At 40.8% G+C, this 27,183-nt stretch overlaps 5 protein-coding genes across 9 annotated transcripts; 3 read left to right on the forward strand and 2 right to left on the reverse strand.

The window, feature by feature from the left end:
- Positions 1-178: 178 nt before the first annotated feature.
- On the forward strand, positions 179-5,404 carry Hdac1 (histone deacetylase 1). Its single transcript, XM_077418206.1, has 9 exons — positions 179-349; positions 1,341-1,453; positions 1,560-1,677; positions 1,761-2,134; positions 2,219-2,366; positions 2,446-2,731; positions 2,811-3,039; positions 3,162-3,252; positions 3,326-5,404. The coding sequence occupies exons 1-9, from the start codon at positions 286-288 to the stop codon at positions 3,394-3,396; spliced, it is 1,494 nt and encodes a 497-aa protein (XP_077274332.1). The 5' UTR covers positions 179-285; the 3' UTR covers positions 3,397-5,404.
- A 452-nt stretch (positions 5,405-5,856) lies between these two features.
- On the forward strand, positions 5,857-10,198 carry LOC143903885 (uncharacterized). 2 transcript variants are annotated; one of them, XM_077417913.1, is made up of 7 exons: positions 5,857-6,194; positions 6,283-6,865; positions 6,966-7,236; positions 7,340-7,476; positions 7,560-7,787; positions 7,858-8,062; positions 8,143-10,198. In XM_077417913.1, the coding sequence occupies exons 2-7, from the start codon at positions 6,383-6,385 to the stop codon at positions 9,789-9,791; spliced, it is 2,973 nt and encodes a 990-aa protein (XP_077274039.1). In that variant the 5' UTR covers positions 5,857-6,194; positions 6,283-6,382; the 3' UTR covers positions 9,792-10,198. The 2 variants fall into 2 exon arrangements, with proteins under 2 accessions (XP_077274039.1, XP_077274046.1); XM_077417920.1 differs by lacking the exon at positions 5,857-6,194 and having other exon boundaries at positions 6,283-6,433; positions 6,511-6,865.
- On the reverse strand, positions 10,106-11,865 carry Bys (Bystin). The gene is made up of 3 exons (XM_077418218.1): positions 11,707-11,865; positions 10,625-11,547; positions 10,106-10,534 (listed from the first exon to the last, which is right to left on the reverse strand). Exons 1-3 carry the CDS (start codon positions 11,848-11,850, stop codon positions 10,297-10,299), a joined length of 1,305 nt encoding a protein of 434 aa, XP_077274344.1. The 5' UTR covers positions 11,851-11,865; the 3' UTR covers positions 10,106-10,296.
- Positions 11,866-13,360: 1,495 nt separating this feature from the next.
- Positions 13,361-23,414, forward strand: Pak (serine/threonine-protein kinase PAK 3-like protein). 3 transcript variants are annotated; one of them, XM_077418191.1, is made up of 9 exons: positions 13,361-13,711; positions 14,716-14,908; positions 16,119-16,287; positions 16,386-16,512; positions 16,589-16,706; positions 16,799-17,082; positions 17,155-17,650; positions 17,738-17,956; positions 23,034-23,414. In XM_077418191.1, the coding sequence occupies exons 1-9, from the start codon at positions 13,656-13,658 to the stop codon at positions 23,034-23,036; spliced, it is 1,665 nt and encodes a 554-aa protein (XP_077274317.1). In that variant the 5' UTR covers positions 13,361-13,655; the 3' UTR covers positions 23,037-23,414. The 3 variants fall into 3 exon arrangements, with proteins under 3 accessions (XP_077274317.1, XP_077274299.1, XP_077274309.1); XM_077418173.1 differs by lacking the exon at positions 23,034-23,414 and adding an exon at positions 18,071-21,705; XM_077418183.1 differs by lacking the exon at positions 23,034-23,414 and adding an exon at positions 18,071-21,705 and having other exon boundaries at positions 16,598-16,706.
- On the reverse strand, positions 21,748-26,596 carry Selr (methionine sulfoxide reductase SelR). 2 transcript variants are annotated; one of them, XM_077418252.1, is made up of 4 exons: positions 26,569-26,596; positions 26,008-26,296; positions 24,737-24,909; positions 21,748-22,931 (listed from the first exon to the last, which is right to left on the reverse strand). In XM_077418252.1, the coding sequence occupies exons 1-4, from the start codon at positions 26,579-26,581 to the stop codon at positions 22,780-22,782; spliced, it is 627 nt and encodes a 208-aa protein (XP_077274378.1). In that variant the 5' UTR covers positions 26,582-26,596; the 3' UTR covers positions 21,748-22,779. The 2 variants fall into 2 exon arrangements, with proteins under 2 accessions (XP_077274378.1, XP_077274369.1); XM_077418243.1 differs by having other exon boundaries at positions 21,748-22,967.
- Between the last annotated feature and the right edge of the window lie 587 nt (positions 26,597-27,183).

Below are 27,183 nucleotides of genomic sequence, written 5' to 3' on the forward strand. Positions count from 1 at the left end.
GTCTCATGTCCAATCTGATTTCCGTAATTTTTTACGTCCAGAGAGAAATTTCCGATCTCAGTAGCATGCTGTTTATGATCGAGAGGCCAGCCATCGCGCCATCGCGCGCCGCGGCGTCATCTTGGTGACAAGCTTGTAACCCGCAATACGAGTGTTCACTGTTCGACGCCTGCGCGTGCGGTCGTTTTAGCGAAGCGACAGCGACGCTGTGTCTGTTGGTGAGAGCAGCGACACTCCGCGGTCCTCGTTTAATTCCGTGCCGAGCGTTTTGTCAATTTCATCGAAATGGATCCAGTAAAAATGTCCATGCAGCAGCACAGCAGAAAACGCGTCTGCTACTATTACGACAGTAAGTTATCGAGGGGAAACCACCGCACTTTGTGATCCCGCGGAAAACGCCGCACGCACACACACACGCGCGGGGGGGGGGGGCAGAAGCTTGTAAAATGTGTTTGCGCCGTTCGCGCTTACCGCGTCTATTTTGCATGCTCCAGCTCGGCATCCGGCGGCGTATCGGCCCGTCCGCGGCCCGTCAACGTCAAATACGTCGAGGCACGATCGTTCTACCACGTTACATCGCCCCTCGCATGCTCCCCGACGTAGATAATACGATTTTTGTCACGTTAAGACGAGAGATTCTCAGCCGCGGTTACGTGCGATCGTAGACAAGCTTGGGCAAGAGCAAGAGCGTCGGCCATTGCTATATATATGCACAGCCACCGTATACTCGAGCACCTTTGACGTTATCGAATCAATATCTCTCTTACTATACAAATAACACATTTTGTAATCTACCTATTCTTGACGACGGCGGCTGATAATCGAGGAATTCGATGTCTCGACAGATCTTGCGTAGGAATGGGGGATCACGTGTAATGGGACTTTGACGTTCTCCAAGTCACGAATTTTCAAATATTTGTTGCCATATGTGGCAATAATTATACGCCCTGCGCTTAGAACTGTAACTCTTCTCAACCGTGAGACGATGTTTTGTCACGAGAAAACCGAAACCGACAGCTTGAACTTCAGACGGCGATAGGTTAGGTTATGAGAAATATAGTAAGATTTTAAAAGATTATTGACTAATGCGAACTGTGAGAGATCATTGGTCGAACGTAATTCACCCTTGTCGAAGATAATTTCCCCTAAAAACGGTATTTGGCCGAACGCCGTGGAAAATGATACAGTTTTTGCATAGGTTATCGCGAGAGATTCTCAGGTGTGCTCCGACACATCGTAGTTCGTCAGCCGACTCTCGTCACTCGATGATAGCCAAATATTTCGCGTCTTTTGAACATCACGTTGGCTCATTTACGCACGTGCCCTCTTAATTTGTCTAGGTGATATTGGAAATTACTATTACGGCCAAGGACATCCTATGAAGCCACATCGCATAAGGATGACGCACAATTTACTTTTGAACTATGGTCTTTATAGGAAGATGGAGATATACGTGAGTACTCGTTGGAGATTTTTAAGCTTACGAAAAGCTATATTTTAATACGTCGCGCTGAATATAGTAGAATATCGTAATCTAATTGTATTTTATTATTGGTTAGCGGCCTCATAAAGCCACAGCAGACGAGATGACGAAATTTCACAGCGACGAGTATATTAGATTTCTGAGATCTATAAGGCCAGATAACATGTCGGAGTACAACAAGCAAATGCAACGATGTAAGATATCGATGGAAGAATTGAATAAGCTGGATATAATAACGAAGTCGAAAATATTCATTATTCTTTCCTTTTGCATTCAGTTAATGTAGGAGAAGACTGTCCTGTTTTCGACGGTTTGTATGAGTTTTGTCAATTATCGGCCGGCGGATCAGTAGCCGCCGCTGTAAAGCTTAATAAACAAGCTTCTGAAATCTGTATTAATTGGGGCGGCGGATTACATCATGCAAAAAAAAGTGAAGCCTCCGGCTTTTGCTACGTGAATGATATTGTGCTTGGAATATTGGAATTGCTCAAGTATCATCAGAGAGTCTTGTACATCGATATTGATGTTCATCACGGCGACGGTGTAGAGGAGGCTTTTTATACGACAGACAGAGTAATGACAGTTTCGTTCCACAAGTATGGCGAGTATTTTCCTGGAACTGGAGATCTTCGTGATATCGGGGCAGGCAAGGTAAAAAATTTGTCAGAACATAGTAATTATTTATTCGTAATGCTATTAGCATTAAATTACATGGTTTCTTCTTATCGTTAACAGGGAAAATACTATGCGGTCAACATACCTTTGAGAGATGGCATGGACGATGAGAGCTATGAGTCGATCTTTGTCCCTATTATCTCGAAAGTGATGGAAACGTTTCAACCTTCTGCTGTTGTTCTGCAATGTGGGGCTGATTCGTTGACAGGTAAGACCTGTCAAAAGAAGCTGTTATATTACAATGAAATGTTTGAGAGAACTTTTAATATGAATCCTAACCAATACAGGCGATCGATTGGGATGTTTTAATTTAACCGTGAGGGGTCATGGCAAATGCGTAGAGTTCGTGAAAAAATATAATTTGCCTTTCTTGATGGTTGGAGGTGGTGGTTACACCATCAGAAACGTGTCCAGATGTTGGACATACGAAACATCGGTTGCTCTCGGATGTGAGATCGCTAATGAGCTTCCTTATAATGATTATTTTGAATATTTTGGCCCAGACTTCAAATTACATATTAGTCCATCAAACATGGCGAATCAAAACACTCCTGAATATCTGGACAAAATAAAGTAAACATTCTTACATTACTACGTTTAGTTTTGTGTGCATCCTGTAAGTAAGCTAATCCGTAATTGCGTTTATTCGTAGAACGAGACTGTTCGAAAATTTAAGAATGCTACCTCATGCCCCTGGCGTACAAGTCCAGGCAATACCAGAGGATGGAGCGGTTATTGAAGATTCGGAAGCTGAAGAAAAGGCAAATCCGGATGATAGATTGCCTCAGCGCGACCTAGATAAAAGAATGCAACATGAAAACGAATATAGTGATAGTGAAGACGAAGGCGAAGGTGGGCGAAGAGACAATAGATCGTACAAGGTATGTGATCTTTATTATAATAGTATAATATTTCAAATATTTCATGCACAATGGTACAAATTTAGAAAAATACGGATGTTTAAATAGATATTCTTATCTTGTTCTTTTTCATGTTAATCTAGGGATCTAGGAAGCGCCCTCGTTTGGAAAAAGGTCAGGAGGCCATGGATACTGACGTAAAGAAAGAAGATGACATAAAGGCGGAACCAAAAGGTATTAAATCACATCCTAATGCAATTAACGGTAGGGAAAAAGAATGTGATAATTATTTGAATCTCTTATTTAGAAAACGAAAAGGACGAAAAAATGAACCCCACGAATGAGGAGGCGAAGAAAGATGGCGGGGCGAATCCCTGATAGACGATTGCCCCGGAGTATCTGAGAAAATGGAGAAGTTCTTATTTAAATTAAGTAACAAATAAGTTTAAATAATTTAAATAATGGCAGCACACAGTGCATAAATGTCTGTTGCCTCTACCTCGCGCGCGCTCTATAATTCGAAATTATGTTTTTATAAAAAATCTTGTGAAAAATGGTTAGACGTCTAGAAATATCGGATTTATTCGTGGAGTGTCATCCTCATTGAAATTGACACGTATGAGCGTGTACGTAGTTTACAGTACCCTGTAATTTTAATCATAGACGGTTAGAAATTCGAAGCGTATCTCTGAGTGTTTTAAAATGTTTTTTTTTCCCGGAAGGTGAAAGTACCGCACAAAACCGATTAAAAATAGCCATGTTTGCGAAACGGTGTTTCGATCGATTCGTCAGAATTTTATAAAAATCTGACCGTGATTATTTTTATACATATTCGTTTATTATAGCGTATCACTTCAACTTGTAGTGTCTCAATTTTCGTACGAGAGATCATGAATAGATCGTGACTGTGTTTCAGGACTTTTTATATAAGTACTTCAAGGATTTTTACAAACACGTACACACACATCCACAATTAGTCCAAGATTAAATCATAAAATATTGACGATCGATTTAGAACATTAACGAGATTAAGGCTACATTTCGATATTTACTGTCAGCAACTGTCGTAAAATATAGAAAAATATAGATTTTCAGTACTGACAGTGAATATCGGAATGTAGCCTATATCGCCCGAATGCTGCTGCAATCAAACTTATGTGAGATACATAGGATACATATGTAAACATACGTCGGCCGCATGCATTTTGTTTGCGCGATCGGCGCGTACGTCTTCTTACCCATTCGTGAACGATCGAACCACTCGATAGAGACCTACACAATTTATACTAAGGAAGGGATAGAAGTATCTCTTAAGCAACTGCTCTTGAAAAATCGTGCGTTGGTGAATCTTTTCGCTTCCTATTCTTGTACATAATATGCAAATTAATCTTAAAGGAAATTAATCCTTGCATGCAATAACAATACTGTAATCATAATGATATCCTTTATGAAGGAATGTAAAATACATGTCTTACATTACTCGAAAAATTAGCAAATGTTCCTTTAGCTACCCCTTGGGTTTGTCTGATGAAATGCAGTGAATGTTATTATTAGCTTGTAACAGAGAAAGCAAAAGTTACAGGAAGTATCTGTTGCTTGACAAAATTGAAAGCTTACATATGTTTCATTCTATTGGACTTTATAGGAAGAACTTGTTACAAGTTAATTTCCACGTTCTGATTAGGTAAACTAGAGAGGTATCTAAGAAAGAGGAATGAATATCCTGATATTTTTGAGTAATGTATACGCGGGAGAGAAACAAAATGAGGTCGGAAAGGAAATGGGGTAAAGCTAGGGCAGTTGAGGATTTAATGTAATCAATTTCAAATGTAATTGTAGAATTTTAAACGTATACTAGACAAGACTTATCTTAATTTATATATAGATATAAAAAAAGATATGGAAATTATTCATGTAGCATCCGGATTGATCTCTGCGAGAGATGAATTCAAGATCGCGGTGTCATTCCAAAGATCGAACCTGCGTCGATCTTGGCGTATAACGAAGATTTAATGACAAAATCTGCGTTCAAGCTGCATTCTCACGTATTTCCAGATTTTCGTATGCGAGAGCAATATAATTGCGTATTTCCAATCTTATGTACATAAAATTTGTCCTCTTTTCTTTTCTTTGCGATGCCAGAGTGAGTACTCGATCAAGTCGGAGCGGCGGCCGTGATCGATTTTACTTGTAACAATCTGTAACATGCGATTGATTGACATCATACACAAAGGCAAATTCAAAAGGATTATCGCGTTATGTCTCGTGTACGTCAATTCGAGATATAGATCAAGTATTAGATATTTAATGTCCACGCATAAGAGTACACATATGGACGTTTTTAAATATTTATAAAAAAAAAAAATAAAGAAATCTATATATGTAATTCTGTGGGATTTAAGTGTTCTTGGAAATTTAAATAGAACTAGAGAGGTTCTGGGGAACTCCCTCTAATTAAAATATTTTGCTGATAGTACTGTGAAATCGAGATGAAAAGTGAAATGAAAGTTGGTGAAAAATTATATATTTCAAAATGGATTATAATTTTCCTTATGTAAAATGTAATGTAGTACTGTGAAATATGAGGAAAGTTAAAAAGTAATAACAAACTTTTTAAATATTAGATATGAAATTTATACTAAATTTAACTAAAAACTGATGAATTAAAATATTGATGGAATAATAATGAAATAGGGTCAATTGAATTTCAAATACATTTCAGTAAAATATTTCTATCAGGGCTGATGAGACGGTTCTATTAATCGCCTTCAGGAACAATCATGAACAAATGGATCTGTCTCATTAATAATGAATATTTTTTACACATATGCACGCACGCGCGCATATGTCGTACACGTGCACACGTGTGGGCGGCATGTTGTGTCAGCGCATGGTACCGAATGACGATTGACCAAGTCCAAGGTGGTGCGTGGTGACAGTCCCGAAAAGCCGGCGTGTCTCGACAATTTTCCCTGTCGCTGCTTCGGTTTATCACTAAAGTATGACGTAGTGTCGTAAAAATGATAAGAATTTATAGCGCGCAAATAAGTCCGATATGTACCTATGTCGAACTGGGTTTAACCTCGCCGCAGGAAGGAAAATTGATTAATGCATATAGTTACTCGCACGTGAGATTTACTTCGCGCGCTGAAGAACCAGCGCAACATTTTCCATTAGTAAGATTATATTTGTTCTGGCAAATTAACAACGAGCGCCTTCGAACGACTTCTGTTTTGACACTGACAGCATCATTCCTGATTGCAGAGGTTCAATGAGATGTGAAATGTGAGCAAGGAGCCTGTTGCGCCGCGTCGGATACAGGGAAAGTTACAACGTAGAATATTCCGGCCCAGGTTTTTCCAAAATGATCTCCCAAATGTCGCGCGTGATGACCCTCGCTAATAGCATCATAGGTGTAAGCGTGTTGGCGATGCCCTTCTGCTTCAAGCAGTGCGGCATAGTGCTGGCGGTTCTAGTGTTGCTTTTGTGCAGCGCTCTGTCTCGATTGGCATGTCACTTTCTCGTCAAGTCAGCCGTGATATCGAGGAGACGCAACTTCGAGCTGCTCGCCTTCCATGCGTTCGGCCACATGGGAAAGTTTCTGGCCGAATTATTCATCATTGGTTTTATGCTAGGCACTTGCATCGCCTACTTCGTCGTCGTCGGCGATCTGGGGCCGCAGATAATCTGCAAGATGATGAGCAAGAACCCGGCGGACATTCGCACCAGTTTGCTAATTTTTACCGGGGTCTTCATAATCCTACCCTTGGGATTGCTTCGAAATATCGATAGTCTGTCCAGCATTTGCACCGCTACTATCGTCTTCTATGTCTGTCTTGTGTTAAAGGTATATAATGCGTAACTATAACTTATTCATAAAAAATATCGTGCTCATCCGAAACACGTATAAGCGCTAATATCAATATATTTTCTCGTCCGATCGACAGATTATGGGCGAATCGACCTTACATATTTTTGTGGGAGATTGGTTTGACAGTGTTAATTATTGGAGACCGGCGGGTATCCTCCAATGCCTGCCGATATTTTCCATGGCCCTTTTCTGTCAAACACAGCTGTTTGAAATATACGAAACCATTCCAAATGTATCCTTAGAGAAGATGAACGACGTTGTACGAGGAGCATTAAATATATGTACACTTGTATATATGTGCGTTGGTTTGTTTGGTTACATTGCATTTTGTACCCAACCGTTCACAGGTAAATCAATAGAGCTGTTACGCTAAACAGGCTGTACTTAACAATAAACAGCTTATAATTCGTTGTCACTCATTTTACTGTTGCTCTTGTTGTTATATTGCAGGAAATATTTTGCTGAGTTTCGAACCTAGCATAACATCAGAATTGATTAAACTGGGATTCGTGTTTTCGGTCGCATTTAGTTTCCCTCTAGTCATATTTCCATGTCGTGCGAGCTTGAATTCTCTTTTATTTCGCCGGGTATGTATGCTCCAGACACAGATCTAGAGGCACAAGTACATATTATTGCTGTAACTCTAATTCACGTTTTACCGCTACGTTAGGTGTATACCCACGAATCGTCCGTCAATTATTTGCCAGAGTCCAGGTTTCGATGCTTAACCATCGTGATAGTCAGCATTTCTATGACCATTGGTATTTTAGTACCGAACATAGAATTCGTTCTTGGTATCGTGGGATCGACGATTGGCGTGATGATCTGTTTGATATTCCCGACGGTGTTCTTTATATCTATAAGCAGCAAGAATACAAATGAAAGACTAGTAGCGCAGGTAAAGCCGACCTCAACTTGACGATTTTTTTTTCTTTGAACCCTTTTTACAGCGTATATTTTACGTTTAGGGCATTTTAATCGTCGGCGTTTGGATCATGATCCTCGGTACGTACGCCAATTTGTACGCTATGGAGGAGTCCACGAACACAAAATTAGCGATGACCAATAAGCCGCTCGTTCAAATCAATAATTTACCATTAAACATAATTAAAGATGATATACATATCATTCCCGATATTCCCAACAGTTTGGAACTTATTCCCAGAGCAAAAGGTACAAAGTTATTCAAATTCATCCGTCACTTTTGTTATTTTAATGTTACGTTATATTACTCTCATAACTTTACGTTGCAGACAAAATTAATCAACTGCCCGAGATAAATATTCTGGATAAAACATTAGAGCTGAAAGTGAAAGACGTTCGACAAGAGCCGCCAATACCCGTAGAACGTTTGATCGCCAGCGAAAAGCCAAATATCGAAAAATCTGATAAAATAGCAGTAGGCTCTCTTGTGCCAGAAATAAAAGATATAGTTGAAACGATAAAAAACGATAATTTAAACGCGCAATCGCAAGTTGCCACAAATACTGATGTTAAAATCGAAGAATCTGTTACTTTGAAAGCGGAGGAGAAGATAAAGATAATCGAAGAGAAGGAGCAATCGATAGACTTGCAGAAGAACGATAATCTTATTAATTTAGATGCCATAAAGAAGGAGGAGTCAGAATTGGCGGCTGACGGAGACATCGCTAATGCCAGAGCTGCGGAACGACACGAACAGCTCAGAAAAACATTGGAGAAGCATAAATTGGAGCAACGTCAGATGATGCAGGAGCAAAAGGAAATTCTGAAGGATATCAAGGAACAAAAGCAAGAATTCGAGAGGGAGAAGCAAAGAATGGCGAAGGGCGAGCTAAAAAAGAATGAAAAGTTACAAATTGACATGAAGGAGAACGTTTTACCAGAGATCAGGAGCAACATGGGAGAAAACGATAAAAAAGCTGTGGAAAATAACGAGATTATTATCGAAAAAAATAATAAAAACGTTTTGAAAGAAAAAGAATGGAGTAACGTAGATAAGGTCAAATTAGATGAAAAGCAGCAGCCTCGAGACGAGAATAATGTAAACGTCGTGGTTGAAGATAGCAAGAAAAAATTAGATGTGTTTCACGAAATTTCTCAAAATAAGAATGTAGAAGAATCACAGAAAATATCGGAAAACGCACCAGATAAACTCCCTATCAAAGAGGCAATTGTCGACCGTGAAACACCGGAGAAATCATTACAAAAGGAAAAGCAAGACGAGACAAAAGTAGAAAGAATAGAATTTAATGATTCCAAAAATATGAAGGGTCCTATCTTGAACGTTTTATCGAAAGGAATTTTACCAAGATCTGTTATGGAAGAGGGACTTGCCAAAGAGAATGATAATCGTCAGGCAAAGGAAGAGAAAAGAGAGGTGCTTACGAATGACGTTGCGAACGCGTCGGATAAATTGCAAGAGAAGTACGACGATAAGTACTCTGTACCCGTAGCATTAAAAATGACGAATCAATCAAAATTAGACAAGGTAATAGTTCCATCATTGAACAAAAGCGAACCTGAGGTTCTCGCTATACGTCGAGATATCCTAGAGAATAACGAACGCGAGAAGAGAGACGTCGACGGAGAAATAAGTGCGAACGAGACGAAGGTCAACGGCGAGCGTTTAACTGAGAAATCTAAATCTCTTGTTAAAGATGTCGAAGATGCGGATAGCGAGACCTGTTCGAAATTGCAGGAAAGTTCAAAGAAATCAGAGGCAGAGAAGGAATCCGAGAGAAGAGTAACTAAACCAAGTACAACTGAAGTGCCTCTGATTAACACAAATCTCTATTTGTCAGAGCAGAGAATAACAAAGACGATATCTATGGATCAGCATGCTGCTCTAGATTCGGAGTACGCGGGTATGAAACAAGAAGATTCGAAAGTTCTTAGTCCTATGGATAAAACTGAGATATAAATGTCTAGTTCAAAAGAATATTCCTGGCATAATATTAATTTTATAAATCACGGATCGCTCGTTGCTTTCCGAGTTGCGCTGTGCCTCTTTATTTACGTTCATAAAATTATTACTAAATTATTAAGTGCAAGACGCAATGGAAATTTCCCAGATGAATGCGTGTGAATTGCAAGAGTATCATGATATATTTATGATATTTATAACTTATATAATCGTACGAAAAAATGCGATTTTTAATGTGTGACTGCTGTTTATATTATCTTGCACACTACATTTTTCTTTACGTCGTGTAACAATTGTAAAAACAATGCGAGTATTGGTCTAAAGTATTTAATTAAGTATAGGACCAAATATACAGATGTATTTTTACACAGCAATTCGAGTTTTGCCATAAATCGTCTAACTTACCAAGGTGTTCCAATTTCAATCTCTTATATATTATAATTACGTTATAATTACAGATACTGATACAATAGTTTCGATATCTTGATAGATATATGCCGCATTACGTATCTTTAATATCCATTGGTTCTGGTTTAGGTTCTGTAATTTCTGCGTCTCTACATTTCGCGTGTTGTAACTCTCTTCTGATTTCGGGAGTGATCGAATGGTGCGACTGTTTCCTCAGTAGTCCCAGCAAGGCCTCCTTTTGCTCGGAACTGATATCGCTCTTGTATCGTTGCACAAAAGTCAAGAAGGCCTGATGCCATAGCACTGGCAACTCTCTCCATTCTCTTTCGAACCTAATGGATTATATTCATTATGAACACGATTCTTAATAATTGCCGCTCGAAATTCGTTTTGTTACTATTACATATATATATATATCTTACCTAAGAAAGTGAAATACTACTCCGTCCACTACTCTGTAGGGAAGCGCATATTTCTTATCCAAAAATATCCTGAGAAAAATGCTGTTGGCACCCGTGTAATCCATCTCGGCGATTTTCAATATAGCCGCCGAGGAATGTAAAATCGGTATCGAGTTCTTCGCGATTACAGATCCGACGATAACTGCCTCCCTGAGCGTGCATGTTCCCGATTCCAAGAGCGGCAAGAGGAGTCCCTTCATAAATCCGGCCGGCTTGAACAGCGCTTTCCTCAGCGCCTGGTACAAATGGAAATTCAGTCTTTTGTATTCCGCCAGATCGTCCCTGATGCGTGGTAACAGGACCAGGTTGTAGAACCTCTGGGCCATTTTGTCTTTCAAGTTTGAAGCGAATATCCTTGTCGCCTGATACATGGCCGCGGCGGACCACTTAGGTGGATCTGTAATGTACAATATTTGCTCCCAGTTCCTCAAGGTAGGCACGATCTTGAAGGCTTTCGGCAGTTTGCCGCTACGATACTTGGCCAGGACGTCTCGGACACCCTCGTACATCGCCTTCACCCGCGGATCCAGATCCTGCATTTGAATAACCCCGGCGTCAGAGAATTGCGTGTCAATCTCGGTCTTCTTCTCCGTCAGTTTTTCCATTATTATGTCGGCCAGCGTCCTCGTCGGCGCTGGGTCCTTCGACATGAACATCTGCAACGCCCGTTCATCGTTTTCGTCGATCTCGATGTTCTCGTAATAATATACATCCTCCACCGGCTCCTCATCGCCACTGGACTGATCCTCGTCGCTCAGACCGGAGCTAAATTTGACCGGTTTCCTCGCGCGCTTGGAATCGCTAGGGCCAATCTCATCTTCGATCTCCAGCTGCTGTTGCCTGGCTTGTGACAAGATCTTCTTCGTCAGACTTGGCGCCACATACTAGACAAGAAATAATTATAGGAATTACAATTAAAGAAAAAATATGCGAAAAAATGTTTTAAATGCGTTTTTCCACAAGAAACTCAATTATCTCTGTTCGATTTCAGAGACTTTAGAGAGGAAATAAGAACTCGATGAGGGAAATAAATGCAGACTAACCTCTTCTTTGTCGTCGGCCCGGTGCCTTACTTTTTGCCTGTTTTTCACTTTCACTGCTTTCTCAAGTTCTATTTGCTCTGCCAAACCTATTTTTTGTTCTTTAGTTTCACCTTTAGACACCTTGATTTTCTTCGCTTTACCCATTTTTCCAGTACCGTTGGTTTATATCCAATACCGTTAGTTTTATATTTCTAAACACGTGTTTTTCACACGAGAGGCACGTCACGTGAGTCGTGAAGATCGATATTTATCGAGCTCACCGCAAATTTACTAGCAGATACGATCGCAGCGCTCCGCGGCTAGCGGACGATCTGTGAAGCACAGGTCGTTATAAAAAAACCATGAAAACCTACCTTTAGGTGAACGCGCGAATCGCGGGACTTCTCGTCGAGGAGAGTGAAAGATCGCGAGGCGGGAATGACCAATCCGATGCCGTACCATCGTCGAACACTTTTCTCATTCGATAGCGACGATCGCGCCATTCGCTGGACGTGGAAGCGAGAGAAACGGCGGTCGGCGAGAGGGAGCTACCGCAACCTATTCTTCTCCCCCCGAGCCCCGCCAACCCGAACTAAATCGCGAGGAACCCAGAAGAACCCCAAGCCCCAAACCCCCAAACTCGACGTCGGGAAAGGGAGGAAAGTAGGGGAAGGAGCCGTGCGTGCCAAAAGAGAGAGATAAATAGAGACCCTTGTAAAGAAAAAAAAGAGAGAGAAACGTGCGAGCGGTGCGAGTTAAAGCGGCGCCATCGACAACCCATCTGAGATTCACTCATACATATGTAAAGCAAAAAAGGTGCTGTATGTACAGGGCCTCATTCTAAAGAAAAGGAAATACTTTTTTTTTTAACATTTAGAATCGTCCCGTAGAGAGAGGAAGCGGTCCGGAAGGATCTACCACCGCTCCCGTTCGACGTCGGTCGCGCTTGTTCGTCTCGCGAGAGTGCGGGAGTGAGCGCGACGCGACAAGACAGGACACAGGACAGGAGTCGTCGCCGTCGCCGTGATGCTCGCGGCAGCGTAGAGACTAGAGACGGAGGACGGTGGGGGGGGGGGAGAGAGCGAGGAAAAGGGCGCACGCGCGAGAGCGAGCGAGCGAGCGAGAGAGGAGGATAGGCGGCCGGAGAGAAGTGAGAGAGAAAGAAGGAGAAAGTGAGTGAGCGAGGGAGAGGGAAGAGGGAGAGCGAGGCGGAGCGGAGGCGAAAGATCCGCGGATGCGGCGGGGTGTCTGCACCCGTGCGTGAATCACGCTTCAGAAACGCTCTCACTCTCTCTCTCTCGCTCGCCGTCATCGTCCTCGAGTGCATCCCGTGCTCGTCGCGACATTGACCCGTGCGTGTCGTGTGTCGCGTGTCGCCGCCGGACGCCACCGCCACCCGCCACCACCGACGGACCGCCAACGGAAGCAGAAGCCAGAAGCAGCAGGCAGCGAGCAGCCACCCCGATCGAGCGCGAGGGGAGAACGGCGGCGGCCAGCCAGCGGCGTCTCTCTCGGCGCCGATCGAGGAGAGCGACACCCACGAGGAGGCCACCGAGTCGTCCCCCCGATTCTCTGGAGACCTCCCGAGACCACCGACGTCGCCATGACTCGTCCCGCGCGGGTTTCGCGACCGGTACCCGGTGTTCTGTGATGAAGGGTGTCCTCGCGGCGCGGTGAGAGGACTTCTCCAACCTGCGGACTCTCTTGCCTGCGGGGTGTGCCTTCCGAGGGATCCTCGCGGTTGCTCCCGGGACGCGGCAGCGACGTCGTCGCCGACGGAGGGTGTCCCCTTTCTCGAGGAGGTATCCGCGAGGTGTCGAGAGTGAAAGTCGCGAGAGAGAGAGCGACGAGGCGCGATAAGTATATATAGACGTGGACACACGCGTTGACGAGACGCGGGTACGATTAAAGGCTTAGAGACGCAGCAACGGAGGATAGACTGGCAACAAAGGACCAGAAGTGGATACAACATGTCAGATGAGGAAGACAAACCCCCTGCACCCCCTGTTCGATTGACATCAAACAGGTACGTCTTGTTATCTACTCGATACGATCCAATACGATCGCTAATTAATCTATCAAAAGAGAATCGAATGCTGCAGAGCGATCTTGTTTTGATTTCTGGAGGAATTTTATACCTTAGCCGAGGGGGTTCCGGTTTTAAGGCGCCGCGCCGGAGACTCGCCTTCACCCATCCCACTAAGGGTAGGATTTGTTAATAACATCGACATGTGTCGACTTAAGCATTACTTGGTATTTAGTAGCAATACTTGCTCGGCATAGGTACCGCCACCAAAACCCAGTTATTAGCCATTCACCTTCCTTCTTTATCCAGGCTTGGGATCGGCGCGCATGAGGACCACACGTGGCGGAGTTACCACTGAACTTATACATGTAAAATATTCATGTTTTATGTTTAAAAAAGAATTGCTGAGACACAGAAGTCGATTTCACAGTATAGTTCATATTACATTTAGTATTTTATGACGTTCGCAAGTAAAAATGTGTAATACACAGATAAATGGAGCAGAAATAATTGATGTCTAGTATGTAATCCACAGTTGAGTAATAGCATAAGTTGTCGTAACACTTTTGTGTTTTCTATACATAAAAGTCTGTATTCTCCAAAAATAGAGAGGCATTAAGCTATGGGCTGCTAAAAATAATATCTCTCCGTGGCTTTCTGTTGTGGGAGACACCATCATTAATGGTGTCTAGACGTAATCCCGGCGTTGCCCTAACAGATTTGAGAGACTGCGTGCTGTCAGGACATCTAAATATATCTACATATAGTCAAACTTACTCCGTGATGCTTGTGACACCGAAAGTACCCTTAGCCCTTAATAATAATAATTTGTGTATGATATTTTATTAACTATTTTATACAATATTGAAAAGTCATATATAATGATCTCTATAATCACATATAATAATGTGATACATGGTTTGACAGAATAATGATATAATTGGATAATCATTGCTTCACGATTGCGATTGATCTGCTAATAACAATACTATTTGCATTTCCAGGGGGGAAGCGCCTAATCTACCGGTGGATATGCGCCCACTGCCTAAGGAGCCGGATTCTGACGAGCGCAAGAAGAAGACCCTGAAGAGCAAGATGAAGGTGAAGGAGAACAAGGACAAACCCAACATCAGTTACCCCACGAACTTCGAGCACACCGTGCACGTCGGATTCGATGCCGTGACCGGTGAATTCACGGTAGGTTCTCCCGACTCGCGATTTGCACAGTCATTTCTCTACACCTATTATTCAAAGTGCACTCGCTTAATGCTTCGCTGTATCACGGTGCGGACTATCTATGGGAGAGACGATAGGGAAACATGAGTTTTATATCATCTTAGATTACTATTGGCACATGTATTACGTATCATAATTCTATTTTTCATGTGAATATATACATATATATATATATATATATATATACATGGATCTTCCGTGCCTGATCAAAATGAAATATGAGACACTGATTCACATCGAATACTTCGAGAACGGTACCTTGGTAATTTGTCCGACGCTTCTTATACCTTATTATTTCCACATGACTAAACTAACGAGACACGTATTTCTTTCCAAGCTGCCATTGAAAGTAAGTAAATAAATATGAAATAGTTTGCCTGTACTTTATGTTGTACATACATTTACACCACGTGGTTCGACACTTTCTTTTCGTTGCGGTTTTTAAGATTTAAATGTTTATTTTCCAATTTTTGAGTATATCGAGTTTCATATTCGATATATAGTTGCTTTTGTAGATTGATATAAGCTTTAGTCGACGTTGCATACAACGATATGTTCATTTCTTTCTTACGGAATGATTTTCGATAGTGAATGGGAATTTATATAAACTTTGTAAATTCTGTTTACAAATTATGTTAACTTCAAAGTTGAAACACTGTGCATGTATTCAGATAGTAATTTTAGAAAATTAAATGATGACTTTTGATTAGATGTTTAAAATTTTATAGTCTTTCACACACATACACATTAAGAGAATTAATATCAAAGTTTAAAATATTCTTTCCAAGTTTTTTTTTATACAAGAATGACAAATTCGGAAAAGAGTCACGTCAAATATTTTTCACAAGAATTCTAAATTAATTTCTTGAATGATTAAACAAATGTCGATTTGATTGCATCGTGATTAAAATTTAGTATCTTATCTAAAAAACTTAGTATCTGTCATATAAATAACATGACATAAAAATGTTGCTCGACCTTACTACACGTGATAGTTGCATGTTCGAAAATCAAATCTAGAATTAGTATATTAGATGCATTTTACATAAACTAGTTATACTTGTCAGACTCCATCCGCCAAATTGCCATCTGTGTTTCGTGGTAAACATTGCCATCTGTGTTGGTGGTAAACAAGATAGTCGTTGTTTAACAGTACGTGTTTGCTTCTTAGGGTATGCCGGAGGCGTGGGCGAGATTACTTATGTCCAGCAATATTAGCAAGCAGGAACAGAAGAAAAATCCACAAGCTGTGTTGGATGTACTAAATTGGTATGACAGTAGCAGTAAGGAAGCAAAAGGCTCTAAGTACATGACCACAACTAAAATGGTTGGAGTTGTCGGTAAGTGCTGATATCAATTCGCTCATACAGAGAAATAATTTGATTTCAATAATTACGATATTCGCTGTATTAACAATAATGCAACAATACTCCTTCAGCTCCAATCGAAAGGGCGAGTAGTCCGCGAAGTATGGGAATAAGTATCGGCACGGGGGTGGGAAATATTCGCGGCCAGGCGATGTCTCAGGCATCCGGCAGCTCTCATTCTCAGCATTCGTTAAGCAGGTGAGTCTTTTACTTTTACGCGTTGCGCTTGTCCCTTGGTCGCCTAAATATTTTCTGAGAAACGGCAACGTTACAGAGTGAGCAGCAGTAGCCCGAGTAGCACGCCGACGGACGCGTGTGCGACTAGCTCGGAGCAGGAAGACGAGCCACCGCCTCCGCCGATCTCCGCCCGCCCGGAACGCACGAAATCGATCGTAAGTTTTTTTTTTTTTCACGCGCGCTTGAACTAATCCTAGTCCGTCATCCGTGACATTTTACTAAATGGAACCTCACTTTCACCGTGCAGTACACAAAACCCATAGAAGAGGAACCACCGCCTCCCTTGACGACCACGCTGGGCTCGCCACAACGAAATGGCATGCAACAACAACAGCCCCAGTCGCAGTTAGATAGAAATAAGAATCAAGCAACGCCGACGTCAACAACGACCGATCAGACGCGACCGGCGCAAGGTGATAAAGCTAGAAAGAAGAAGATGTCGGACGATGAGATATTAGAGAAGCTTAGAACAATCGTAAGCGTGGGAGATCCTAATAGAAAATATACAAAAATGGAAAAGATAGGACAAGGGTAAGCGGCCAATAAACGACTTTTCATATAGAGCCGAATATAGAACTGTACTGATTAACGATCGTCTTGCAGTGCCTCGGGGACAGTGTATACAGCAATAGAAACGTCCACCGGCATGGAAGTTGCAATAAAACAAATGAATCTGTCGCAGCAACCAAAGAAAGAGCTTATAATAAACGAGATTTTGGTAATGCGGGAGAACAAGCATCCGAACGTTGTAAATTACTTGGATAGTTATTTAGTTGGGGAAGAACTCTGGGTAGTCATGGAATATTTGCCAGGTGGCAGTTTGACGGATGTTGTGACTGAGACTTGTATGGACGAAGGTCAAATTGCTGCGGTGTGCAGGGAAGTGTTGCAGGCGCTCGAGTTTCTTCACTGTAATCAAGTTATACATAGGGACATCAAGTCCGATAATATTCTATTGGGTCTTGACGGCGGGGTAAAATTGACGGATTTTGGCTTTTGCGCGCAAATCTCACCGGAACAGAGCAAACGAACGACGATGGTTGGCACACCGTATTGGATGGCGCCGGAAGTGGTAACGCGAAAGCAATACGGACCTAAGGTAGATACACATGTCGACTGTTATTCATAAAAATTAATTGAATACGGATTACACGATTAATCGTAACAACGTATCTCGGTGTTGCAGGTTGATATATGGTCGTTAGGAATAATGGCAATCGAGATGATCGAAGGGGAGCCACCGTATTTAAACGAAAATCCATTGAGAGCGTTGTACTTGATTGCGACAAACGGCAAACCGGAAATTAAGGAGAAGGACAAGCTATCGGGTATATTCCAAGACTTCTTGGACCAATGTTTAGAGGTCGAGGTGGAAAAACGGTCCGCGGCTTCCGAGCTATTAAAGGTAAGAAGAATTATTATTAATATATAGAACGTGGAAACGCGTTCTTGGTATATGCGCGTACTTCTCTCATTTCAATTTATTTAACTGGAAATGTGTGTTAAATTGAATTTACAGCATCCCTTTCTGAAATTAGCCAGGCCACTGGCTTCGTTAACACCTTTGATAATGGCAGCGAAGGAAGCTGCCAAAGGTCATTAAGAAACAGTTGCGTTTAGATTTTAGATTCGTAAGACGCGACTCCAAGAGTTCAGTTATGCGAAAAAAAAGAAGAAAATAATGAATTACCCTCCCAAAACGGAAACGGCACAATAATTCAATAATATAATAATGAATATAAACGTATATATATATATATATATTAATGAATAAATATACATATATATATGTATGCATACATATGTGTATATCGTATGTGGATATTATATTAAATGCGACGTGTAGTATGTACATGTGTATACACATACGCATGCATATATCCATTACGTACGCATATAGATAGATAGATAGTTAGATAGAACTTATTCGATACCGTGATGAAGTATCGAAGAAACGGTTGCAAAGTTTTAAAAAAAAGAAATGCTCGATTCTCGCACGTTGCGAGTGCGAACACAAAGTTAAATCAGAACATCTTTCCGAGGACAACGCTTGTCCGCATCACGTGTGTTCTTCGCTGTAAGTCCAACGTAACTGTCTTTAACGTGTTTTGCAAAAAGGACGAGAAAAGAAAGAGTGGAAGAGAGAGATGAAACTGTAAAACAAGGTTCAGACGTAGGAGCATTTTGTGACACTATAAAGTGCCTGTCTTGTCGTTTAGAGACGTGAAGAAAAAAAAAAGAAAACGCGCTAGATTTCTTATGAACCACTGTATAACGATATGTAATATTTCGTTTTAGCACCGTGAAGAGGAAGAAACAAATAATCGAATACGCATATAATGGAGTTTAGTTGACGTTTTGTGTAGAACGAATTGTGGTTCCGTATGTATGGTTGTATTTGCATCGAACATTATTCGAGATACGTCTTTCCTAATATTGTATTATACGTCATCCAAGTGTCATCGTGTCATCGAGAAATGAATATATCGGAAGTATTTAGTTAATTTAGGCGATATCATGACTTGTAGATTTTCGTATCGTCTTCTTTTTTATTCTTTTCATTTTCGTACGTCGTATCCATTATTCGACCAGGATATCCACTGCGCGAAACTAAAAATGTTTGAAAAAAATGAAAAGAGTGTTTCTATGATTAAAATGAGAGGTAAAAGAAACGAGCTAACGCAAGTTAATTAGCAGAATATTTAAATTTTTTGACGTTCTGTTGGGGGGTGTGCGGAATATATAGGTGTGACCCAAGAGTAATGAGAATGAATTTATTATAGTCCATTTACATACCTGATCGACAGTCACTTCAGATCTCCCCCAAAGTAGGCTCCCTGGGAACGGATACACCGTTCCCAGCGGTTCTGCCATTCCTAGAAGCAGTGCCGGAAATCCTGTAAATGTGTTCAACGCGTGTGTCGCGGTCTTTTGTATCTGGTCGATAGTGAGCCTTTAACAGACTTTTCACTTTGGGAAAGGCAAAGAAATCACATGGAGCCAGGTCAGGGCTATAGGGTGGGTATAGGACAGATCGTGAAACAGTTTGACTTAGGTAATCTTTCATCATAAAATAAGGCAAGTTGTACATAAATTGGATTCTCAACCTCTAAACTATAAGAGGCGCCACGAATAATTAGTTAATCATGTATTTTGGGATTTGTATTTTCAATTCTTGTTTATTTATATCGGTCTAATATAGATTATATTAGATCATTATATAATAGAAATAAATCTAATCTACTATATAATGATATGTACAATATTATAATATAATCTATTATAGATATCTCTTATAAAATATAATGATGAAAAATTTGTTTTGTGCGTTCCAAGACCTGCGAATTGGTTTGTATCAGCTTGTCCTTTCTATCTCAAATGTAAGAATTCAGAATGTCAGAATTGTATGAGAGAAAGCTATTCGTGAATGGCGGTAAAAAGAGATACGTCGAGACTGAGAAAAGAAACATCTAGATAAATATTCGCGTTCTATTTCGGATAAATAATCCAAATCAATAATATTCCGGATTTCGACGTTATTCTTTTTCCCTTCTTTCGAGAGTGGCACGTACTCCCAGACTTCCGGTCTTCGCGCGGTGGATGGGTAGCTCGGTCGATGAGATTTTTCGTTATACATATATGTATAGGACTCATATATAAATTAATATTAACTCAAACCTTGTGAGAATATAAATATGATAGTTATAAATCGAGAAATTAACGATACACTTATATTGCGTACGAAACAAGAAGAAGAAAAGAAGGAAACCCGTATATTATTTGATAACGAGCAATCGTATGATAAGACATATTCAATATTCGACGAGTTTTTATTGTTTTCTTCTCCTTTTTTTTGTAGTATCATCTTTTGAAAGAAGCCTGATTAGATTTTTATAATGTACTTGACCGAGATAGGGAAAAGAAGCAGCTCAGTTTGTATCAACGCTTACGACCGAATTTAAGGCTGGTATACTGAAGGAACTTAATGCAGTGTAACTTTAAAAGAATCAGGGACTACGTAATAGAAATAGAGTATACAAATTAAATTCGTGCTTGTTGAAGTATTTCGTGAACATATATTGCAAACGCTCGGCATTAATCTCCGCTTCGGCATCCGTCTCTAAAATCGGTCGAACTGTGACAAGTTAAGAGACAAAGTAACGTGCGCACGTCTTAGTATTAACGAGAAGAAAAGTATGAGTGTGTGTAAAGAAAAAGATAGGTGCGATCCAGGGTTAAAGGTGACGATCAGAAACACTAAAGACGCGGGGTCCTGCATTTTCACAAATATCTCGGAGCGATAGAGAGCTTTGTCTTTCTGTTTTTTTTTTCGCGGCAGTTATTTTAACAGTAGCACAGCTATTAGCAACTATTTAGCAGCTATTTTTCACTTGCGAATCGGGTCGCGCGAGATGCAAAACTGCCTGCATAAAAAAAATTATTACCCGATCGACGCACAACCCGATTGAAGCGCATCTTAGCACGTAGACGCGTTCACTGATAACGGTACCGGATGAAACTTTTATCGTGTGAACAAAAGTACAAAAATTGTCATGAGACATGCCTTATCGTAATAATAATAATAAGTGATGCACCCACGAAAGTACTCATTATTTTTGACATTGACAAACGAATCGCAAAACGTATAGAAAAATGTACGAGAGCTCTGGAAAAAATACGGGCAGGCGAATTTTTTAACGTAACGAGAAAATGCGGGCAACTTTGCATCCATTTGTGCATCCATAACTTGATGATCGTTCCAATTGCATTTAATTATCCGCTACGTGCGCTACGTGTATTTTATCGTCATTTTAGGTTCTTAAAAATAGGTTCCTAACATCGCGAATCATGTTAAATGTGTGTATGCATGTTTTTGCTGTAGCATTTTACGATGTTTTTGAAAATGCTTTGTGATCTCCGAGTGAAAGACAGAAGTAGGCCTATAGTAACAAAGTCGCTATTTTACTGCAGAGATTGAAAAAAAGAAAATCTTCGATTTTGATCCTTCCTCGACGGAGGAAGGTTCATCCGACTTTAACTTTTGTAAGAAAAAAAAAAGCATTTATCGCTATCGGAAACCATTCGACAGAAATCTGGTCTCTCAGGAAGAATATGTGAAATTTTTATGACGATGAAAATTTCAAGGCGAGGGAATGCAAAAAAACAGAAAAGGAGTAATGAATTGTAAAAATAATGCCTAGAATTTTGCGTATATATTGTATTATAACACCTTTCAGTTTGTTTTGAAACGTTACAATATAAGGAAACATTTTATAACAAACATGTTCTCTCTTTTAATACAAAATATCCTTCCCTGCTTAACATTAAGAGGAATGAGAAATGATGACTACCCCATTGCACATTTTATTCCTAATTTAATATAATTTAAGTTAGAATAGGTGGTATTTACACATTATGGCGTTTGTTGAAAAAATAATATCTCTTAGTTAAACATTTCTATCATCTGTCGAGAGTATCGCGCTTTCTCACACCATGTGGCATACGTACATCCTATGTGGGTGTTACACTTTGTCCGTCGATACGGATATGTACCTGTTACATTTGTAATATCGAAAATAGTACACAATAAGATTCAAGAGAACTGATAGCATGGAGTTGGCTTCTCGTCGCAAGTGAAAAGTCGGTCGGAAACGCTTTGTATTCACATCAACATTAGATTTCTTTAACTTGCGTAGAAGCTTTAAGGTAGAAAGGAGCATTCGTGAATATATTATGAAAATCACATACAATTAGCATTATCATCCAATCGAATGTAGTAAATAATGTAAAAACGTTTGTTGAGATAGCACACATCGTCAGAAGTGATAAAACACACTAAATATTCCCTATAATAGTAACGAACTCACTTTACAGCCTAAGCTATTTGATATCTTGACGATAATTATTACTTTATCTCTCTTTATAACGCATAAAGAAATCGGAGGTATTTTAATATTTATAGCACGAGATATAGCCTTGGTCAAAAATATTAGGCACCCTTGTAATCATTATGCTGTACTGAATCTAATACCGACAAAGGCTTCTATTGTTTAAAAGTTGTTTACTAGAGTGTTCATTATTATGAACGTGTGTGTTTATTTTTTTCTTTCAAAAATAAATGTTATTTTAATAGGGTGCCTAGTAATTTTGGCCAAAGCAATTCCTCTTTCGTGAGTCTCGTTATATAAATATTAGGTATTTAGAATGTAATAAGCGCGCGAGCTGGTTTTACGTAGACTTCTTCTCCTCTCCCGCCGCATGGAAGCTTATGGAGGCAGAATTGATGCAGAAGCGCTTCCTCTTAGGCTTCGGCCCGTCGTTGAATACGTGCCCCAGGTGCGCGTCGCACTTCGAACAGGTCACTTCGGTCCGCACCATATCTGGGTTTGCGATCAGCAGTAGTAGATTGCCACCGACTAGTTGGCGTCATTTAATTCGACGCGACGTGCGATTTTCAATGGTGTTGTTTTTTTTTTTTTCAGTGATGAGAGTGAAGAGTGGTTCAGTGGTGGTAGTAGAGCCAGGGATTGATCAAGGAAGGCGAAAGGAGAAAGAACAATAGAGTGTGATTAGACGCAGACCGACACCCTTTTCTCACGAATATACAATTTTCAAGAGGTAACAGAAGCGATCTAAAAGATTTTAGAAGAGAAAAACTAAAGATTGATCGGATCGTGAGGAAATAGCTATAACATCCATATGATACTAAAAGAATAATGATAGAGAAATGCGTACATATGTGAAACGATTTTGTTCAATATATATATATACATTTTTACATATGATTTTTGCCCATTAGTCATCATTAATTATATGCTTCCAATTCAATTGTACGCTTACTTGATGGCAATATTGAAAGTTACGCAATCACATACTTTATACATTGCATTTGTAACTATAATATTTTTTCAAATGCATATCGCATTTTTATTTTTATCATTTTACTTACGTTATTATATAGAAATATTGTTAAGTAATTTACACTTTTAGCTGTGAGTATTGAAAACACACTTGCAAGTGATTAAATATTATCTCAATTGTGGCGTAATTATCACGACAATGTAAAAGCAAAGGAATTTTTATTTGCATCGAAGAGATATGCTTGTAAAAGTGATATCTATATGCGTTAAGGGTTTGCAACTAAAAAGAAGGCATTATTCGATTGCTCTTAGCTAAAAATGAACGTTACGTTTATCGCGAGCAATTATCAATAACTTTATACTCATAAAGTACCAAACGATGCAGCAGATATCTTTGTCTAACCTTTGGTCATATCACCAACGTTTCATAATGTACGGCTAGCATATTAGTTCAATACAAAAATTGATGTAAGTCTAACACAATCACACTCTAAGCAAGTGCATGCAGGAACTGAGGGGAACAGGAAATTTCGTCTAATGTACATAACATTATATTTACAATGAAAAGAAAGAAGATAGACGAATGCTGTATACATAGAATGTTTTTCTTACAAAAAAATTCTCTTTTAAATAAGTATCTATGTAGGAAGTTTCTACATTCGTAAATATGTGAAACAAACCCAAAGAGCGAGTGAAAATGTAAATATAATCATAATCTTTGCTACGAATAATTTAATGAAAAATTCAATCTTATGAGAAACTAAACATAAATAGATTTCTACTTCGGACAGGTATAGAAGAGTGAAATGTGACCAGGATAGGTTCAGTAATATTATGTAAGTGTATAATTATGATACACGTTGCGATTGTGATCTTGTAAATAGTGAGCGGGTGCAACGCTGGAAATGGAGACTCACTCACAAGATACGGTGACTATAAATATTATTTCAATTGGCGTAATTATAACGACAATGTGTAAAAGCAAAGGAATTTTATTAGGATTGAAGAGATATGCTTGTAAAAAGTGATATCTATGCGCTTTAAGGGTTTGCAACTAAAAAGAAGGCATTATTTGAGACAAAAATAAATGTTACGTTTATCGAGCAATTATGAGTAATTTTATACTCAAAAAGTGCTAAACGATATACAGCAGTTATATCCAAAATCTGTTCTAAGTGGTTTTAATGTACCCGCGTACTGCTGTGCGACGTTTAACGTTAAGATGAACATGAGGCGTGAACCAGAAGAGTGCGGCTTCTAACTAATTGCAAGAACGCGAGCAGAATTACGAGAGATACGCTAACGAGGTGGCGATCATCGCTTACCACTAGAGGTGTCTTTGCTCAGTTTGATCCGTCCCTGATCCAGAACCTCGTTGAACGCAGGCCAGCCGCAACCGCTGTCGTACTTGGTGTCCGAGGAGAACAATTCCTGATCGCAGACGATGCAGGTGTACGTTCCCTTCTCGTAGAACTTGTTGTAGCAACCGGTAAACGGCCTGCGGTCAAATAACGCGTACGAATGAGTCAGAGGAGGAGGGTGAACCGGGGCGGACGCTAGGGGTGGAAAGGTGGAAAGAGGGAAGACACGAACCGTGACACACATATAGCTTATATTTTTAAACTTGCTGGCCGTGAGGCCAGCTCGCGCGCGGGCAACGCGCAAATAAGCCAGACGCTCTTGAAAAAGTTATTTCGAGTGTTCCTCGTCCTAAGATTAAACGCGCGTGAAACGGGACTTTGCGCTCTCATCTTTAATTCATTACGGCCGCGGTAAACTGTGTCACGTTGCGATCTTATACTCGAAAATGCGCAACATGAGAGATAAGGCATTAATCGTTAATATTACACCGTTACATTTCACACGCGCGAAAAAGCGTGAAATCATATCGGATAAAGATACACGTATCGGTACATATATTATTCTTATGTATTTCGGTAAACATATTTGCTCGGGATTTATGCGGAGCACAATACCAATCTCCGAATGCCAAAAGTGACGAGAACCGAGAACCGAGAACCCTCCGGCGGATTGCGTAAATATAGAGCAGACGAGGAACAACATCCGCTCGTGTAATCAATATAATTAGCACAATTCGACCGTGCCCGTCGCGTTATCGCCGTTGCGCAATCTCCACGTTGCGCTTTGATCGCTCGTTACAGGCTACGGTCAACGTGACGCTACAAATGCTTTGGAGCGTTCTTCTTCTCTTTCTTTCTTCATCGAAAGAAAAGAGATGAGGAATGCTTCGAAGCATTTGCGCCACAGAATCAGCTGGTCGCCGCGGGGCAAGACCGAGCGCGATAACGGAGGGGAGGGTGGGGGGAGGGGACAGTTTGCGGTTAGTAAATGGAAGTGGTGCTCCGCTTTGCGAGAAATTTCCTCGAGGAACACACGTTCCTCGGGACGAGGCAAACTGAACTAGACCCGGCGCGCGGCGGCGATCTCGCTCCCCAGATCATCGACTCTTGGTGGCCAAAACAAATATCGTTCGACCCCACGTCGTCGTCGACGACGTCGTCCTCGTCGCCGCGAGCGAGCACGTGGGGAGCGTTCTCGAGGAACGCCGCGCCGTGCTCCCTGATGTAGCCCTCACCTCTCGGTGCCCTTCTCCTGCGTCACATGCCACTGCAGCGGCGTCAGGCGCTTCCGCGCCTCCTCCTTGTCGACCGCCGTCGTCATCCTCCTGATCGCGCCGAGCGTGTGCCGCAGAATCTTGATAAGCCGCAGGATACGACGCGAGACGTGAACTTCATGCGCGGACGATTTCACGCGCTCCCGTCGGGTCGGAAGGAACGGAACGTTCTGGACAGTGAACAGGCTCGCCGGCGGGGTCGCCGCCGTCGCCGGGAACGCGCGCACGCTTATCGGCCAATTTCGCCGCACTGAACCGGCCCGGTAAACGAGATATCAATTTAAGGCTCAGTCACGATGAGAGGAATAAGGAATAAGATAAAGGAATTAGGAATAAAGCATGTTGCATCTCACTTTAATGTACGTGTACTGAAGTGAGATGCGACATTCCCTTATTCCTTATTCTTTTATCTTATTTCTTATTTTTGTCATTGTGACTGAGCCTTTAAAGGCATCCATTGGTCATCTTATGGTAAAATCATAAAGGCAACCTTAAAACGACAACGGATTAAGATTAAGATACCCCTTTTTGACATCTCTATGAAGTTGGCCGGACAACTGCAACGTATCGAACTTTCATTAATTGGAATCGATTGGTGGTCGTTTGGTGGTCTTTGGTAGTCTAGTCCGATCGTTTGGTGGTTATTCGTTTTCCTGTAAAATAAAAATGAAATTTTCGGTGTGAAGTTAGCCGGACAATTTTTATTTTTCAACCAATTTAACTTTTTTATAGCTCATTCGGCGCGGAATCGTTTGGTGGTCACGAATATCGTCATAAAAACGTTTGGTGGTCAACCGTTTTCCTAGAAAATAGAAAAAACCGTATGCGCGCATAATGCCGGACATATCACCTCTGTGCCACTAGTCGGAACAATTGTATTTATCACCCAAATTGACTTTGATATGGCTCAATCGACGCGGAATTGTTTGGTGGTCACGAATATCGTCATTAAAACGTTTGGTGGTCAATCGTTTTCCTAAGAAATAGATAAAACCGTACTCTCTCACGCCATTGGTCGTATGACTCTGTGCTATTAGTCATACGACCAATGGCGTGAGAGCGCACGGTTTTTTCTATTTTTTGGGAAAATGATTGACCACCAAACGTTTTAATGACGATATTCGTGACCACCAAACG

The sequence above is a fragment of the Temnothorax americanus genome, unplaced genomic scaffold (genome assembly GCF_048541705.1).
Source record: "Temnothorax americanus isolate GAGA-0224 unplaced genomic scaffold, ASM4854170v1 Scaffold106, whole genome shotgun sequence".
Lineage (NCBI taxonomy): Eukaryota > Metazoa > Arthropoda > Insecta > Hymenoptera > Formicidae > Temnothorax > Temnothorax americanus.